The sequence below is a fragment of the Barbatula barbatula genome, assembly GCF_947034865.1.
Source record: "Barbatula barbatula genome assembly, chromosome: 1".
NCBI classification, from domain to species: Eukaryota; Metazoa; Chordata; class Actinopteri; order Cypriniformes; family Nemacheilidae; genus Barbatula; species Barbatula barbatula.
The window spans coordinates 5,629,341-5,645,865 of NC_136766.1; the positions used below are offsets into that span (position 1 = coordinate 5,629,341).

Here is a 16,525-nt window from a genome sequence, read left to right on the forward strand (position 1 = left end):
GAGAAGTTTGAGATGTTTTAAATAGAAGAGCATGATGGTGATTTGGGAAAAACTCAAACTTGAAACTACGCCCTCTGCTGGAAATCTTGTCAAATAAATGATTAAAGATTTACTAGTAACAGAGTTTGGTTTTGGCTGTACCCAGTATCCTGACCAGCTGGACTCACAGACATACGAACACTTACTAAGATTTTCTTTTCGTATATATTGAACTTAAATCACAACTTAAGTCCATTTTGTAGAAATAAATTAAACGCGTACGCATTCGATCAGCAAACTTTTAGAAATGAGATGCCTGTGATATGTCTTATGAGACACGATCACAGATACGTAATGGACGCAGCACAGCATCACTTCACAAGGTGGCAGCATTGCAATAGATAAAACGTTTGCCCCGGTCTGTAATGCTGAGCTATTTCAATACAAACGTGCAGTTATTTGTGTTTTAGTTCAATAGGTATGATGTAATGTCCATGATGTGTTTTAACTTTTTTATCCAGTGCAGAAGAAAAAAAACAATCTAAATTGCAACGTTTACAATGATCATAAAACCAAAAATAAGCAAATAGTTTATTTTTCCTTAAACGAAATGTAGCAAAGCGAATTCCTGAACGTGTTTGGCTTTACGTGTTCGGTGTTAAATGTTAATCTGATCTGACCTATAACACATGGGAGGAATTCTAATGTTTAACTAGAATTCGATTAAAGTGTCATAATGTAACAATAAAAGCAATATAACCATTACATTATTTAACAATACACGTCAGCATCATCTGACGCAGGTGATATTTAATCCTTCCTAAATCCCATTTGTCAGTACATTTGTATTCGCATTCGTAACGAAGGTAAAGCAGAGGTGGTGTGTGGCATTACATGAGTGAGCAGCAGACAGCCTTCACATCACCCCTCCCAAACAGCTTCACTTCAAACCTGCTGCTGCTGCTGCTGCTGCTGCTTTACAGTATATTTGTCACCCTTCCTTTGTGCGTCAGATCAAAGGATAGCAAGATCTTGAACCCAGATCCTTCGCATTTCCATATAGCCTGTGTGCCATCATGGATCTGTTGGGGAAGAAAGAGAAGAGAGGCAGGGATGTAAAAGGCGTGCTGAGGAGGAACTGGCTCCTCTTGGCGACCATCACTTCAGTAATACTGGGTAAGATCTGCGCTTTAGTGCACTGACGTCTACCGCATTTATTTGCATGGTGCATGATAATATCTATATGCATGTGCATATATATATATATATGTGTGTGTGTGTGTGTGTATATGCATGTGATCACATCACACAGTCTTCATTTTATATCGAGCGCTATTGCTTTATTCGTTCGCTTCTATTGCGTGTCTTTGGCAGTACATGCGGTGAATCGCTCGTTTGACAGTATTAACATTACACTGGTTATATTGGTTGCTGCAGATTTCGAAAGGTGTGTTCATGAACGAATTAAATGAATGAAGGCATTGATCATGGGTGCGTTTGTGTCCCAACACCACATATTTTACTACTGCCAGAGAAACGTGACCGGACTGTGACACTGTTACATCTCTCTGTATTCCTGCTAGTGCAAATCATGACATAATAAAACATTATTATAGTCGCATACAATTGATATATCATAGATACTTATATACATAATAAAATAAAATATCAATATTAACTGGGGTTATTTAAAATACAAAAGGGTTATTAAGAAATAAAAGTGACTGAAGGCTATTTGTATGTTTGAAAAATATTGACTTTTTTTACTGTCCATAAAGAAATGGTAGGCTAAATAGTTAATTTAGTCCTATTTAACTGTGGGTTATAGATATGTTAACCTTTTGTGAGTTATAAAAAGAATATCTAAAGCTAAAAAGCCACAAACATTGATTTTTAGGAATTTTTGATGAACTTCAAATAATGCGGTACAGTTATAAACAAACAACAAAACTATAAAAAACTCACGAGACAGGAAAAATTACAAGTCTCCATATTTACAAAGAAATATCAGTTATAAGACAAATATCTAGGTTATGAGTGAATCACAGAATTTATTTTATGTATGTTTAGTTTACACAAAACTTATTTTTCATTCTGAAGAGAGAATTCACAAAATTGAGCTATTTGGTGTATTTTGGTGTGCCAACATACCCAACTGCTGCTGAAGAAAACAAGAATTTAGCAATTGAAGTTTTGAGCTTTAACTTATAATATATGGCCGTCAGTGTGGGGACATCTACACCCGTACACAACCTATGGAAGACTATGGTGGTTGACAAGCATTTGTCACATTATTCTGAGCATTATTTAAAAAAGAAAAAAGCAGATATTTAGGCACCAAAGTTAACCCCTGGGTTGTTTAAAGCACTGTAAAATGATAAAAATTGAATTTCCAATAAAATCTCGATATTGCTCCATTAGGCAATTCTAACATTATGGGTGAGCAGATCTAACAGATTCTTTCCTATTTACTCGTAGGACAGCGAAGAACTGACATTTATAAACAACAACACAGCTTACTTAAAGGCTTCTTCTTCTTTTGTTATGTATATGAGGATATCGGATACGGCATGAAAGGTAGTTTTACAATAGATGAATGACAAAATAACGACTACTTTACATTAGCCTATAGGACCTCTGTTAAAAGCAGAATTTCGAATTTTGGCTTAGATAGCAGATGAGAAGTTGGCACAGGCAGATGGATATCAATACAGTCGGAGAACCTGCAGTACAATCCTACAGACCTAATTAAGTTTATTGGAAAGCTTTTAGTTCTCGATATCTCACTATATCCAAATCTATCATAAGAATGGAGAGGGATTAAATCGAACATAATAAATTTGACCAAAATACAGTACAGCATTTCTATTACTCAGCAGATCCTGTAATGATCAGAAATATTGTGCAACTGATGCAATAATACTAAATCTAAAATGTCTTGTATCACAATGCATGTACATCAAAGCTTTTTACACACGAAAATAATTCACAAATAACAACAAAGCGATAGTTTACCCAAAATAAAAATGCTGTGATCCTTTCTCATGTGGTTCAACACATGGACACTTTCTTATTCAAAAAGAAGATATTTTCAACACATTCAGTCTGACACGTTCTTTAACTTTCAACCAATCTGTTACAGGAATAGGTCTTGGAGTGGTGGTACGGGACTATGCCTCTCTGTCCCATCTTGGTAAGCAGTACTTTGGCTTCCCTGGAGAAATCCTGATGAGAATGTTAAAGCTTGTCATCCTGCCTCTCATCGTCTCCAGCATGATAACAGGTATTTCTCATCCTCTGTGTCTCACACAATATGGCCATGTATTACTGTCAGGGTGAATTTAGAGGCTGTGAAAGCTCTTATCTTACTAGTGACAAAATAAGAATCTCTCACTAACTCCTTAAACCACTATACCGCATGACTTGGCTTTGTTTATCATACTTTGGTGGTGCTGATAAATGTCAAGTTTGCTATGTAGAGAATTACCATACAGTCTTATGGCCTAGGAGTGGCAGCATTGGACTCGGAAGTATCAGGAAAGATTGGTCTTCGTGCGGTACTTTATTACCTCTCCACTACCATCATTGCCGTCTGTCTAGGTGAGTCGCAGAAACATGCACTTTATTTGATAGATGTTGAATCGGTAAACCTAAAGACATACAGTATATTGTGCTGCAAAACCATACTGAAACGGATCGTCTAACAAAATCGCTGTGCTTATAAGGAATCCTTCTTGTGACGACTATTAAACCCGGGGTCTCTCAGAACGCTGATCATATTGACAGAACAGGAAACACTCCAAACGTCACCACTATTGACACCCTGCTGGACATTATTCGGTAAATTTGTAAATACAGTATATGGACATTTCATGGCCAACATCAGTATTGTTGCATTGCTTTTCAAGCAAACGAAAATTAAAATTTGATCGAATCATTTTTATTTTAAAATGTAAAATCAAGTCATGTCAAATGGGTGTTATGTTTTTATATAATTGTATACTCTAATTTTACTCTTGGCCTTATTGACAGGATACTTTTTGGTGACTTAGTGTTTTATAATAAGATGTGATGTGATATATGATATTAGATAAAACATGAGCACCAGAAACAGTCTTTGATCTCTATCGTGCACTGATGACTGTGTAGTGATTTGTTTTTCTCTTCTAATCAAAGGAACATGTTTCCAGAAAATCTTGTGCAGGCCTGTTTTCAGCAGGTAAAAGAGACATAAACAAAGACATGAAGCCATTATATGAATAATGCAAATATAATGCGTGTCGAAATAAACATCATCCGTCTTTTTTTAGTATAAGACGCAACGCAAAGAGGTTGAACTGCCAAAACCCAACGTAAACGCAACTACGACTACATTTCCACCATTGACAACTATTATCACAAATGTTGCACAGGTGAGAAACAATCATTTTTGGCAAAGACTGCTTTATTGAAATAGTATGATATATCTCTGTTATAAAAAAGAGGAGCTATTTTGCTATCATTGTGTTTGAAAGCATTGATTTGTGTCATCTTTATGTTGTAGAACTTGACCAGGGACTACAAGATTGTTGGGGCGTATTCAGACGGGATTAATGTACTTGGTCTTATCGTATTCTGCGTGACCTTCGGCCTGGTCATTGGCAAGATGGGTGAAAAGGGACGCATCCTACTCGAGTTCTTCGATGCGCTGAATGAAGCCACCATGAGACTCGTTCAAATTATCATGTGGTTAGTAAAGACACGGTTTAAGGTATATGAGACCAGAATATCATAGCCAGGTGGATTGTTTGACCAAGCAACAACCCAGAAGACAATGAACCTGTAAGGGTCTTTCATGCTATTAAATAAGAATACTATATTATTGTGCAATATATGCTGTTTTCATTAAGTATGCTTTGTGGCACTTTAGTATGTGTACAGTATATGAATCCAGAGATGGAGAAATATTATTGTTTGGATTTATACAGGTCTAGACTTTTCATATTACATTGAGATTCAAAAACAGCAATATAACGCGACTGATTATTTATTATATATAATGTTACTTTTCTACATTTATAAAAAGGCCTTTAATGCTTTCATGCGTGGAGGTCACTACAGTGTATAGCTACAATATCTAACATCTCATTGGAAATATGCATACAAAATCAGTTCAAATGAAAAATCATACATTCATGAATGAAAGGGTTATAAGATAGACTTGAAACATGATGTGCAATATTACATAAGGTATGACTGGACGAATAAGGTCATCCCAGCTAACTTCATTTGATATAAAAATAACTACAAACCAACAAAAATATAATCAATTCATCCATGGCAAACAGAGATATCGCAAAAAATATTAAATTAGACTTGGCCTCGAAAGACTAACCTTGACAGCATTTACATTGTGTGATGTAAAAAGGAAATTTAAGTAGAAATATAATTTCAATGAATCTTCATTCATTTTATTTTGCAGTTATATGCCTATTGGAATTTTGTTCCTCATCGCTGCCAAGATCATCGAGGTGGAAGACTGGGATATCTTCAGGAAGATGCTCATGTACATGGTTACAGTGCTGAGCGGGTGAGCAGTCTTTAATGTTCTCTTGTTGATCAGCAGCGGAGCAGATTTACTGCTGGCCGTTTACCGTTTAATATCTGCCCTGTCCGCGCACAGATAAGGTCCAAGGACATTTAAAATTGCTCAAGCCGCAGATGTGGTCATAATACAATCCATAAATTCCAAATTTACACTAATTTGAGTGATATAGCCAACCGAGCATCAGTCAGGAGATTCTACTGCTGCAGTTAAACAAATGCCATCTGCACTCATCTGCGACAGCCAGAAAAGACAGGTTTGAGTTGAACATTGCTGAGTCATACGCGATGATGTGAAGCTCCTAAGACTAAAGAAGACATAAATACAAATGTCCTTGGTAAAATACTCTTGGATGCTTTGAAATAACACACAGGAGCTTTTGTTTCTTTTAAAGTTAGTTGACTTTTTGTTTTAAAAGAGTTTTTCTGCATCTCCACAGACTAGCCATCCATTCCATCGTATTTCTTCCTCTCATATACTTTGTGGTTGTGAGAAAGAATCCGTTCAGCTTTGCTCTGGGAATGGCACAGGCCCTGGTCACCGCACTCATGATTTCATCAAGGTGAGTCAAAGAACTGGATCTTCTGCCAGCATGAAAATAAAAGTCCTTTATGCAAATGAACAATGGTTTTATTACAGTTAAAGTGTATTACCCATGTTTTGGGGGTATTTTTGTAACCACACTTTTACCAAAAATTAAAGTCACTGTAGCAAAACCATGTTTTATTTGTAGTTATGATTTAACTGTAGTTTTTTGTTGCTTTGGTTTGTTGTAAAAACCATGGTTAATTTTTGTAAGGGCTTTGGCTCACACATGAGTATCTCTGTCCTTCTAAAACCTTGTATCTCCATATTTCATGATTGATTTATTTTTAAGATTGGCGTAGGGCTGTGTTTGTTTTGGTGATGTGAACATTAACAACGGCTAAGCGAAATCGAACACCCCGCCTTTTAAAGTATTAAAAAAAGTGCTCGTCGACTTTGACAACACAATATTAAATCATCTGAAAAGTACAACGTTTTTACAGTGCGAATTTGGACATTCGAGGTTTCAGAAGGACAGCGACGATATATTCAAGCAATTCTGTGAACTTCAAAAGTTCAACATTTTTAGGGGACCTGCATGTCCAAATACCTTTTAGGACCACTGCAAAGGCAATAGATGTGATTAATGAAAGCTAATAAATTCCTAAAACGCTATAAAAAATCCTGAGATAAGGTCATTAATGTTTTGTTGTGCTCAGCATTTTTAATCTGTTTATACCAGGGGTACCCAGTAATGCACCTGAAAATATAACTTCTGACTTTTATATCTTTTGGAAGAAACAAATTGCTTTGAGTCTTGAACTGTGAGCGCTTCCCTGTGTTTCTGTACATTGCATTTTAGTTCGGCCACCTTGCCAGTCACCTTCCGGTGCGCAGAGGAAAACAACAGGATTGACAAGAGGATCACCCGCTTCGTCCTGCCAGTCGGTGCCACCATCAACATGGATGGGACGGCACTCTACGAAGCTGTTGCTTCAATATTCATAGCTCAGTTGAATAACTACGTCCTTGATGCTGGACAGATAGTCACTATAAGGTCAGTGGAATTTGAGCTTTTTTATTATGAAGTTGCTTTGTAAATGGGATGGAGACCCAAATAATAATTCTATGGCCTGTTCGTAGCATCATGTCAACGGTAGCCAGCATTGGTGCAGCAGGAGTTCCGAATGCTGGACTGGTAACCATGGTGATAGTGCTCACAGCGGTGGGCCTTCCCGCTAGTGATGTCACTCTCATCGTTGCTGTCGATTGGCTGCTGTAAGTATCTCTCTTTTTCATGTCCAATATCGAAATCTGACGTCATCATAGAAATATATACATAGATGCTCATTGCAACTGTTTCCATGAGTTGCTATTTTTTAGTCGTCCGCCATATTGGAAGCTGATGATCACTCAAGAGCAACTCAGCTTACCAAAATATGTTCTAATAACGTTTTACTAACATTGCCATGATGTTCTCAATGTTCCAAGTGTTCCACTAACACGTTTTAACATTTAGGAAACGTCAGCCATAGTTCTAGGAACACATTTCTGTCAGAAACTTTCAGTTCTTGCATGTACGAGTACTGTTGTATAAACACACACATACTTGCTATAGTCTAAAATAGAGGCGAAGGCATTAGCTAACACAACATTCAAATGTTACCATAGTATAAAAATACTATGTATAAAAACACAAACCACATTGTGGAATCCAATATTTTCTGTTTTCTTACTGGTCAGTAGTGCGTGGATCTATTGTACAGTCCACATAATACAAACCACTGCGTGTTCTTCATGTTTGGCGAAATAGTTTGATATTGACGTTTCATCCTTAATGTTTTTTTAAATCAGTGATCGCTTCCGTACCATGATCAATGTCCTGGGAGATGCATATGGTGCTGGAGTTGTCCAGAAGCTGTCAAAGCGAGAACTGGAGAGGATGGACCTCACTTCAGACGTGGATGCCGTCAACCCATTTGCACTGGAGACCACGCTGGACGATGACGAGTGCGAGAAGAAATCGTACGTTAATGGCGGATTCACCATTGACAAAAGCGACGCCATTTCCTTCACTGAAACCTCACAGTTTTAGAGGTAAGAGCTAGCGGAGGGTTCGGAGATGTAGGAACCATTCATAAAATCAGTGCCATGACAAAGACTCATTACGGGAGACATGAATGAGTGCAGACATTAGCAATACCTGGCTGTTCAGCTTCCTTCATTTGTCCTTTAATCGTGCCCTCAAACTCATAGAGACGCAAGAAAAAAATGTCGAAGGAACAACTATGTGCTTCCGCAGTTCCAGTTGCCAAGAATTATGCAAATATGTTAAATTTTTCTTTATTAACTGATGTTGGTTACTTTCGGTATTTGAACTAACCAATTGCTTATTAGCCGTATGTGAAGTTCTAACATATTTTTGTACATTTGTAGGCTATATCAGAACGAGCTCTGTGCAATATGGGCTAGTTGCACAAGATGGCGCCGAGTTTTTCAGACGCCAAAGTCTGCAGACTAATTTCCGGTCGTATAACTATCGAGTTGTTTTGTCTAAACGAAGTACTTGGCATTGTAAAGAGGATCTGTCATATCTCTTACATATTACTTTCTTCTTTTTAATCTAAAAAACACCCAGACTTGCCAGCCCAAAATCCTCCATTTCACATACAGTGTAGGCCCGATTCACATTTTGCGTCTTTTCCTACATTTTATAATCGAGACGAAAATAGTTCAACTTTTCCGAACGGTTTTGAATGCGAAATGTGAATCGTGGGCTTAAACGACCGGAAATTACTCTGCCGATTATGGCGTCCCAAATGGTCACCGCCGCCATCTTGTGCAACTAGCGAATTGCACGTGTATTCATTTGATTCAAAAGAAAGAGATTAGTGTACAGTGTGCATTGCATCAAAAAGCATGCTCCTAACCAGACAATGTTTTCAAACACAAAAACTGCTGACTGTTGCTTTAATTCCATTTGTTTTGGGATTTAAGTCTTGATTTCTGTATTTGCACTTGCTATCGAAAGCCAAATGTTGATGCGTGTCTTTCTTTTCCAGTTAGTGCCAAATTGAATGTGTCAATATGACGGAAACATTTTATACAAACATTTCAAATGAATGAAAATATTGCATGATGCAAAGGGGAGTACAGAAATGGTCTTAGAGTGTAAATCAAATCCGCACACATTTTCAATACATAAACAATTTGTTTAGTCATGAATACATTGAAGGTGGCCAGCCTTAATTCTTTCTTCAGCAAGCCACTGATTCTAATATTTTTATTTTAATTTTAATGAAACTGAATACAGATGTCTACAACTGAGTGCCAATTTCATGCCATTGAGGCAGTTTTATATATATATATATATATATATATATATATATATATATATATATATATATATATATATATATATATTACATTTTTATTATTCATTAATATTCTGTTTAAAATTAGAAATGAGAAAACACGATCAATGTTAAGTATTAATGGTCTGAGTTTGGAGTTCTGAAACTGAATTTTCACCATAAAGCACACTAATATAGTACTGTACAGTAGAGTGGTCAAATTAGTTTACTGTAAAATTCAACAAGTACCGTACGTGTATCCACATAACAATAAAGACAAACCCCAAATTGAGTTTTTGAATGATTTTTTCTACATTTATGCAACAACATAAGATGCTATTAAACATGTGTCTGCTCACCCTGTCTTAATAGCAAAAGAATAATCCACTGTTTTAATGCCTAATAAATAACAATCAGGAAAATATTGGAGGATTACCGATTGTGACATTGTACAGGACACAGCCATGCCTAATATCACTTCCTGTTAGAGATATTAAGATGGATGTACTTTATTTAGTCCTCAACGGAAAAGGCAGTCCAAGGGGAAAATGCATTAGTGGTATTCTACACCTGAGGCTCGCTGACACAAACAGAATAAATCTTTCGAACCTGATGATCAACCAAAGCACTTGGTGCATTTCAATTGCTAATAAAAGCATAATTTGCATTTAAATGGACAGACCAAAGAGGAAGGAATAATCCTTTTCCCTGGTCATTTTTGAAGATTTCGTTTATTTTATATTAGTTGACATAAAGAGATATCGCAAGAACACCTAAACCTGTCAAGTGCATGTGCGCTACTGCTTTGTCATGAGAACAAAAGATTCATCATCTTCAGGATTGTACTTTTAGAAAACACATAATCTGACCATTTATTGTCACGAAAGTCTGTTTTGATGTCACCGAGCTATAATAAGACCACCACGCAAGGAATACATGAATAATTTCACACTGCACACTACGAAAGAAAAGCACACACACTTAATGGAATATGATGCAATGATGCTCTACAAAACCTGTGAAAAACAAGAAAAGCACAGTATGTTGAGGTGATATTACTAGCAGATAAGAATACTACAAAAGAACTATCTTTTTTTTTAATAATAATGGGGTCACTTTTCTGAGTGATTTTTTCAGCCGACAAATGATAAAACAAAGTCCATTAAAATTGAAAGGGCTCTTGCATTTAATATATGAAATTACAGCATGTGAGCTAAGAATAAACATAACGATATCTTTGATAGCTATTGTTCAGATGTTAAATAAGCATTATATACATACTTTATCCTTCACACGGGTGGTTAAAATGAACACGAGTGGGCCACAATAGATCTCCGCATTAGCACTTCATCTATCTCAGACTCACTGGCACCCTGGCAACACAACAGAAGCAGAGGAGGAATAATTCGAGGCACAATCAGTGCAACGTTTCACTGCAGTTAATAACACAGCGTGTGTGTGTGTGTGTGTGTGTGTGGGTGTGTGTGTGCGTGCGTGCGAATAGTACTCACACAGGCCAGCCTGTAAACTGCTTTAGGAGATGTTAAAAGGCTCTGAAGTCGTTCTTGAACCTCCTCCCACACATCAGAAGAGCCCAGGAGTGATCTGTGAAAATAAAACACACTGAAAATAAATAAAACATAATGTAGCATGTGAAGCTTTTATGATCAGTATCATGAGCTCTACATCGCTTTATATTTATATTGAATAGATGTATACCTGTGTGTTGCTATGCAGAAAAAACTACGGTCACTACGGTAAGCATGTTGCTACTCTTTGCATTTCCTTAGTGTTGTAGAGTGATCGGTTCCTATGGTATTTTGAGTTGTTGCTAACTGGCCAAACTCAGAAAATAAGCCCACCTCCAAGCCTCGATGGTGTTTCTTTCATATTTTGATTACATGATGTGTTTCAATCCCCAACCCAAACTAGGAGCAATTCTGCATGGCAATTTAAATACCATCCATCCTAAATAGTTTTCAAAATAGGAACAAGTACATCCCAAATCTTTTTAGGTTGAAATGAGCATCCTTAAATGGTCCCATATGGTCTACGGATTGAATCAGACTCTAACGCCCACAACTCACCACGAGAGAGAGAGAGAGAGAGCGAGAGAGAGGGGAGTTTTGTGATGCAACACCAAATTAATACATTCAATAATATACTGAATGTATAACAATGGGGAAAAGATAAAATGCAAGGAGGAGTTTGATGTGTGTGATAGTTAACAATCCCAATGTGTATCTTCAACGGTCACTTCTGTTAGGTGTTAGTAGCCTATTTACTCTTTTGCAATACACTAAAATGTAACCTCTCCAAAAACAGTTATTTAAGGGCATAGGACAAGAAAAAGGAATCGGGATGCAGCATTTGTTATTCTTGCCAACAGATGTGTACTAATCCATTCACGCAGCTCTACCTGGAGAATACACACACAAACACACACACACACCCATTGTGCCTCTGGCTTTCCGTGCTGGAGTGACTTGGGCTGGAAGAGCCCTCATATTCCATAAGGGAATTATGCTGGCCCACTTCCTCTGCGTAGTCGAGGAGATCATCTGTATCCGAGGAGTCCCCATCAGGGACCTGAGATAACAACATGTTACATATTCTACAGGTAAATTCAATGACTCTAACATCAGTCAATGTTGTCTAGTTTAGGTTTAGTATTTTATTTGTATGTGTAATAGAGATTATTACAGACTTACAAAAGGACTGGAAGAGTTTTTCCTCCTGATTCCTGGTGACAAAACTAACAGAGAAACAAAGGGGATTTAGTTAACATTTGACATTCTGTTGGTTATGCAAAACATAACCTGTCACACATCGCCGGACTCGTGAAACAAACGTGTCAAAGTGCCACAGGACTATGAAATCTGAACCAAATGCTGAAAACGAACAGTGTTTATACCTGCTTCCTTTAATAGAGAAGTGTAATGAGGTGACAGACTTCCTAATCTTATATCAAAGGTCGGTGAACGATAGGAAGAGAAATGTCCACCTGTCCAGGAATCCCTCATCTGAACCTGCAATTGAATCGAGAGATAAATAAAAGATATACAACCACCTGCGTCAGCAACTCAAAAGACCGAAGGACAATGCAAGGAATAAATCAAACAGTAATGAATGATGAGGCCTCAAAAACTATAGGAACAGCCTGTCAGAAAAGATATGTTTTTCACTTAAATTTAGATTCTGATGACATTAATTTGAGCGAAACCGGAAGATTAGTCCACAGTTTTGGCCCAACAACTGAAAAATCTCGGTCGCCTCTCAACTTTAGCCTGGATCTCGGGACCATCAACAATCTTTGTTCGGAAGACCTCAGAGAGCTAACAGATGTATTTAGATTTAAGAGTTCAATATTTAGGAGCTGATCCATTCAGAGCTTAAATTTATTTTTAAATTAAAATGCTTTCAAAATCAATTCTACAGCGGACCGACAGCCAACGCAAAGAGCACAATACAGGGGTGAAATGATGATCAAAAGTCTGGCCGCTGCATTTTGAACCATCTGGAGATTGACTTATTCCAATATAAAGAGAATTTTAATAATCAAGCCGAGAAAACACAAATGCATGGATCACTCTCTCAAACTCTGGAAAAGATGAAAAACTCTTGGCTTTAGATGGCAATCTTAGTATCCACCTAACACCACTGTTTACCGCAGAGACATTGGTGTTCATAAAGTGTTTCATTAAGCATTGAAGACAGCGCTTGTCTCAGTTACAAATGGCTCTCTTTTATCGTCTGACCTTTGTTGTATCTGTCTGCTTGTACTGTTAGATATTTGTGCGGTCTGTGACACCACATATCATAATATTATTTTACCCAGTCTAGAGAATTATGCTGGCATTTGTTGACATAAGTCAAATTGGTAGGATTTTGATTTTGCTTGACTGAGGAACAGTTGAACCTTGCATGGCTCCGCTGGCTAAACTTAGCAATCTATTCATTGTTTTCCTTACATATTAAATATTTTATTTAATGACTCCATTCATTTGAATTAATAATTTATTCGCTGACCACTGTCTGAATGTCTCTATGTGTTTTAGTATGGACTTCAAAGCCTGTACTTTAATCAGTACCTTTGCTAACTATTCATTATCCATTGAGATGGTTTCAACGGAGGCAGGCCCTCGGCCCGAAGTTAACTTCTGTTCCTGTTTGTTGCTTGGTCTGACTAGTGGTTAATAATACAATTTATATTTTTTATTTCATTTAAATAAATATTCATATTTTATTGTACAATCATTGTATTAAATAAATGATTAGGTTAATTTTATTGTAGATTCATTTTATTAAATAAACTATTTGTTGAACGGGTCCTGTGACTTTCGGGTTCAAGTGGTAACCCACAATAATACCGGCTAGACATACTTTTAACTTGCTAGCTAATGAAATTGACTTGGCCTGTTTTCAGAAATAATGTACAGTGACTCTTGTGGATGTGTACCAGAAGTTAAGTTTGGGCCACAAAAGTGTGCATGCGCAGTAATGTTTTTTATATTGTTGCTTTAAACCGTCTATAATCATTATATAAGACATTAAATAATATATTATCATGGCTGGTATTACACATATTATGTAAATGGCTAATGATTGGAACATGAACATCTTTCCTGTGCTTTGCAAGAAGGGCTTCCCCAGCTGAGTATTGTTTCACTTAAGGTTTCTAATCTCTCTTTTAACTAAACATCTTAACATTTCTGCTAATTTGAATCTGTATGTATTGTGAAAAGCATAAGCCTGACATACACATTACAAAAGCGTGCACAGTATAGGTGTCTTGTACTTTAGATCCTGCTGAGTGAGCTTTTGTGCCCTCTGCTGGCCACCACTGTTTTATCCAAAACCCAAACTTAATATTTGTAATTTGGCACAATAATTACAATAATTTACAGTTCCCTGAATGCTGAAAGGGTCCCTTGGAGACCTCCCAAGACCTCAAAAATATTACATTGATCTGGTTAGCATTACCATGTCTTACAATTGTAACATTGTAACTTAATTCATGTAACTGCCACTTGCACTAAATTCCCGTAATTCTATTATTATAATAATAGCATTATTATTTAGCAGAACATTGGTAATGTCTGATAAATTAAGAATGTATAATATACATCAGGAACTTAACCTGGTCTCTGTCCCGGAGTCCTCTTTGCCTCCTGGGAGCAGAAGATGGATGTATTTGGGATTCGTCACTACCCTCCAGTCGGACCTTCTTTGTGCTCTTTCTTGTCTTTGCCTTCTAAAGAAAATAAATTATTCAAACAAGCAAACCTTCTTCGCACACTTGTGGGATAAAAAAAACATAATTAATAAACAATTATGAAAATTGTTATACAGATAAATTGAAGTTAACTGATCAAACAATCTTACAAAGTAATAACCCTATAATCTCATTTCTTATTTTTGTGATCAAAATATGTATTTTACCGCTGGAACACTGTGTGATCCATCTCTATTGTGCAGTTCGCTGATCGTGGTCTTTGTAGAGAACTCTAACCTTGGAGAGATACCCTGTGATGAATACATATAAAGAATTGTGTAGGCCCGGATTCACAGACACAGCTTATCTTAAACCAGGACCATGCCTAGTTGAATTAAGATATTTATGTCACTTTTATAAAAATGGTGTTTATGGTGTGCATCTTGAGACAAAAAAATGGCTCTGATATATTTTAAGATATTTCTGGGCCAATTATTTTCAGTTAAGACAGGTCACACATTCATTGTAGTCTGTAAAGCCTCGACTGTGAAACCGGGCCGTAGTACTGATAAATATGGTACTTATTAAATGCTCTTCTATTCTTGCAATGTTATTTAAGTAGCTATATTAATTCCACTTGTGTGCTCAATAATAAACAAGGACTTACAGGAAAAGTGGGATCCCGTGTCATTAATACCTCCCTCTGTACCCCAGAGAAAGATGGCACCAGCTTCGGCTCTGGGAACAGAAAACTTCGGGCATCTTCTTCAAAACTGGCCAGTATTCTTCCCGCTGTAAAACGGGAATTTTGGGAGCAAGACTGAGAAAACTGTGGTCTGTAATCGGTTGACTATATAAAGACATACACAATTGGTTTCTCATAACAATGAATGGAATTAAAGTAATGCAGTTTTACATGGGGGCGTCAATTGAATGAGTTCAACTTTCACTGTTTCACCTGGAGAAGAGAACAAACAGCATTTTTAACTGAAAGACGAAAAAGAGAAGGTAAGCAAAGGAAGAGAAAGAAGGAGATGCAGCTCACATTGCAAGAATTCAGCTATGGCTGCAGGATCAGTTGCACACTTCAATACCTACAACAACAAAAAGTGAGAGCATGAATTCAAATGAATGCACATTTGAACAAAGTAAATAATGACTTTACCTTTTCAAACCTCATTTTCTCACGAATAATCAATGGAAAGACTGCAGGAAGACATGCAGACTTCCTGTATTGATTCAATAGACACACGCTGACGTAAACATCATCTTTGGCTGGTAAATGGACTCCTGGACAGGTTATCTACAAATACAGTCAAAATACAGAGACTGACACCAGCTCGAACTGCAAAGGAAGTTTTGTGGGCGACAAACCTTTCGATTAATAATACATAGCCTGCGTTCTCGGCGGTTAAAGTTGGGTTAATAATCTTGATAATAATTGATAAATGCTCACCGCTCTCAGGTGGAGCTCAACGATCACTTTAACAGCTTTGTGGGACATCTTGGCCTTTGTTGTAACAGCTAACATAAAGTGCTATTTCCATCGAGATCTTTCATAACATTGTCAAACGAGGAGAGCGTCGCGTTTCTATGGTTTCCAACATAATCCTTAGTTCTTGGGAAGTTGGAGGACTTCTATTTTGAAATACGTCGCAACGAGAATCAGATGGTAATGTCTTAAATGGATGACGTGCTGAATTTTGCGTTTAGGCCTTTGAAGATTTGTTTATTTTTTGCATTAAAAAAAAGAAAAAAACACACCAACGTGTATACGCGTGTTTAATGTCTTGGTGCTGTTTCCAAACAACTAATAATATGCTCGTTATTAATTATATCTAACGTTATACTTTTCTATTAAAACGCATT

General features: G+C 36.9%; 2 protein-coding genes across 5 annotated transcripts; one reads left to right on the forward strand and one right to left on the reverse strand.

Annotated features, from left to right (window-relative positions):
• Positions 1 to 1,055: 1,055 nt before the first annotated feature.
• On the forward strand, positions 1,056 to 8,183 carry slc1a1 (solute carrier family 1 member 1; the record flags this gene model as incomplete). The annotated part of the gene is made up of 12 exons (XM_079461010.1): positions 1,056 to 1,155; positions 3,122 to 3,262; positions 3,487 to 3,579; positions 3,705 to 3,819; positions 4,156 to 4,198; positions 4,290 to 4,391; positions 4,523 to 4,707; positions 5,441 to 5,548; positions 6,003 to 6,125; positions 6,951 to 7,145; positions 7,232 to 7,366; positions 7,943 to 8,183. 12 exons carry the CDS (start codon positions 1,056 to 1,058, stop codon positions 8,181 to 8,183), a joined length of 1,581 nt encoding a protein of 526 aa, XP_079317136.1.
• Positions 8,184 to 9,650: 1,467 nt separating this feature from the next.
• spata6l (spermatogenesis associated 6-like) lies at positions 9,651 to 16,313 on the reverse strand (the record flags this gene model as incomplete). Of its 4 annotated transcripts, none has more annotated exons than XM_079470149.1 (13): positions 9,651 to 10,457; positions 10,723 to 10,814; positions 10,953 to 11,046; positions 11,894 to 12,030; positions 12,153 to 12,196; positions 12,356 to 12,470; positions 14,582 to 14,695; positions 14,884 to 14,967; positions 15,324 to 15,448; positions 15,573 to 15,614; positions 15,702 to 15,750; positions 15,822 to 15,959; positions 16,113 to 16,313. In XM_079470149.1, 12 exons carry the CDS (start codon positions 16,185 to 16,187, stop codon positions 10,743 to 10,745), a joined length of 1,089 nt encoding a protein of 362 aa, XP_079326275.1. In that variant the 3' UTR covers positions 9,651 to 10,457; positions 10,723 to 10,742. The 4 variants fall into 4 exon arrangements, with proteins under 4 accessions (XP_079326275.1, XP_079326277.1, XP_079326276.1 ...); XM_079470151.1 differs by having other exon boundaries at positions 9,732 to 10,457; positions 14,582 to 14,692; positions 16,113 to 16,160; XM_079470150.1 differs by lacking the exon at positions 9,651 to 10,457 and having other exon boundaries at positions 10,541 to 10,814; positions 14,582 to 14,692; positions 16,113 to 16,275.
• Between the last annotated feature and the right edge of the window lie 212 nt (positions 16,314 to 16,525).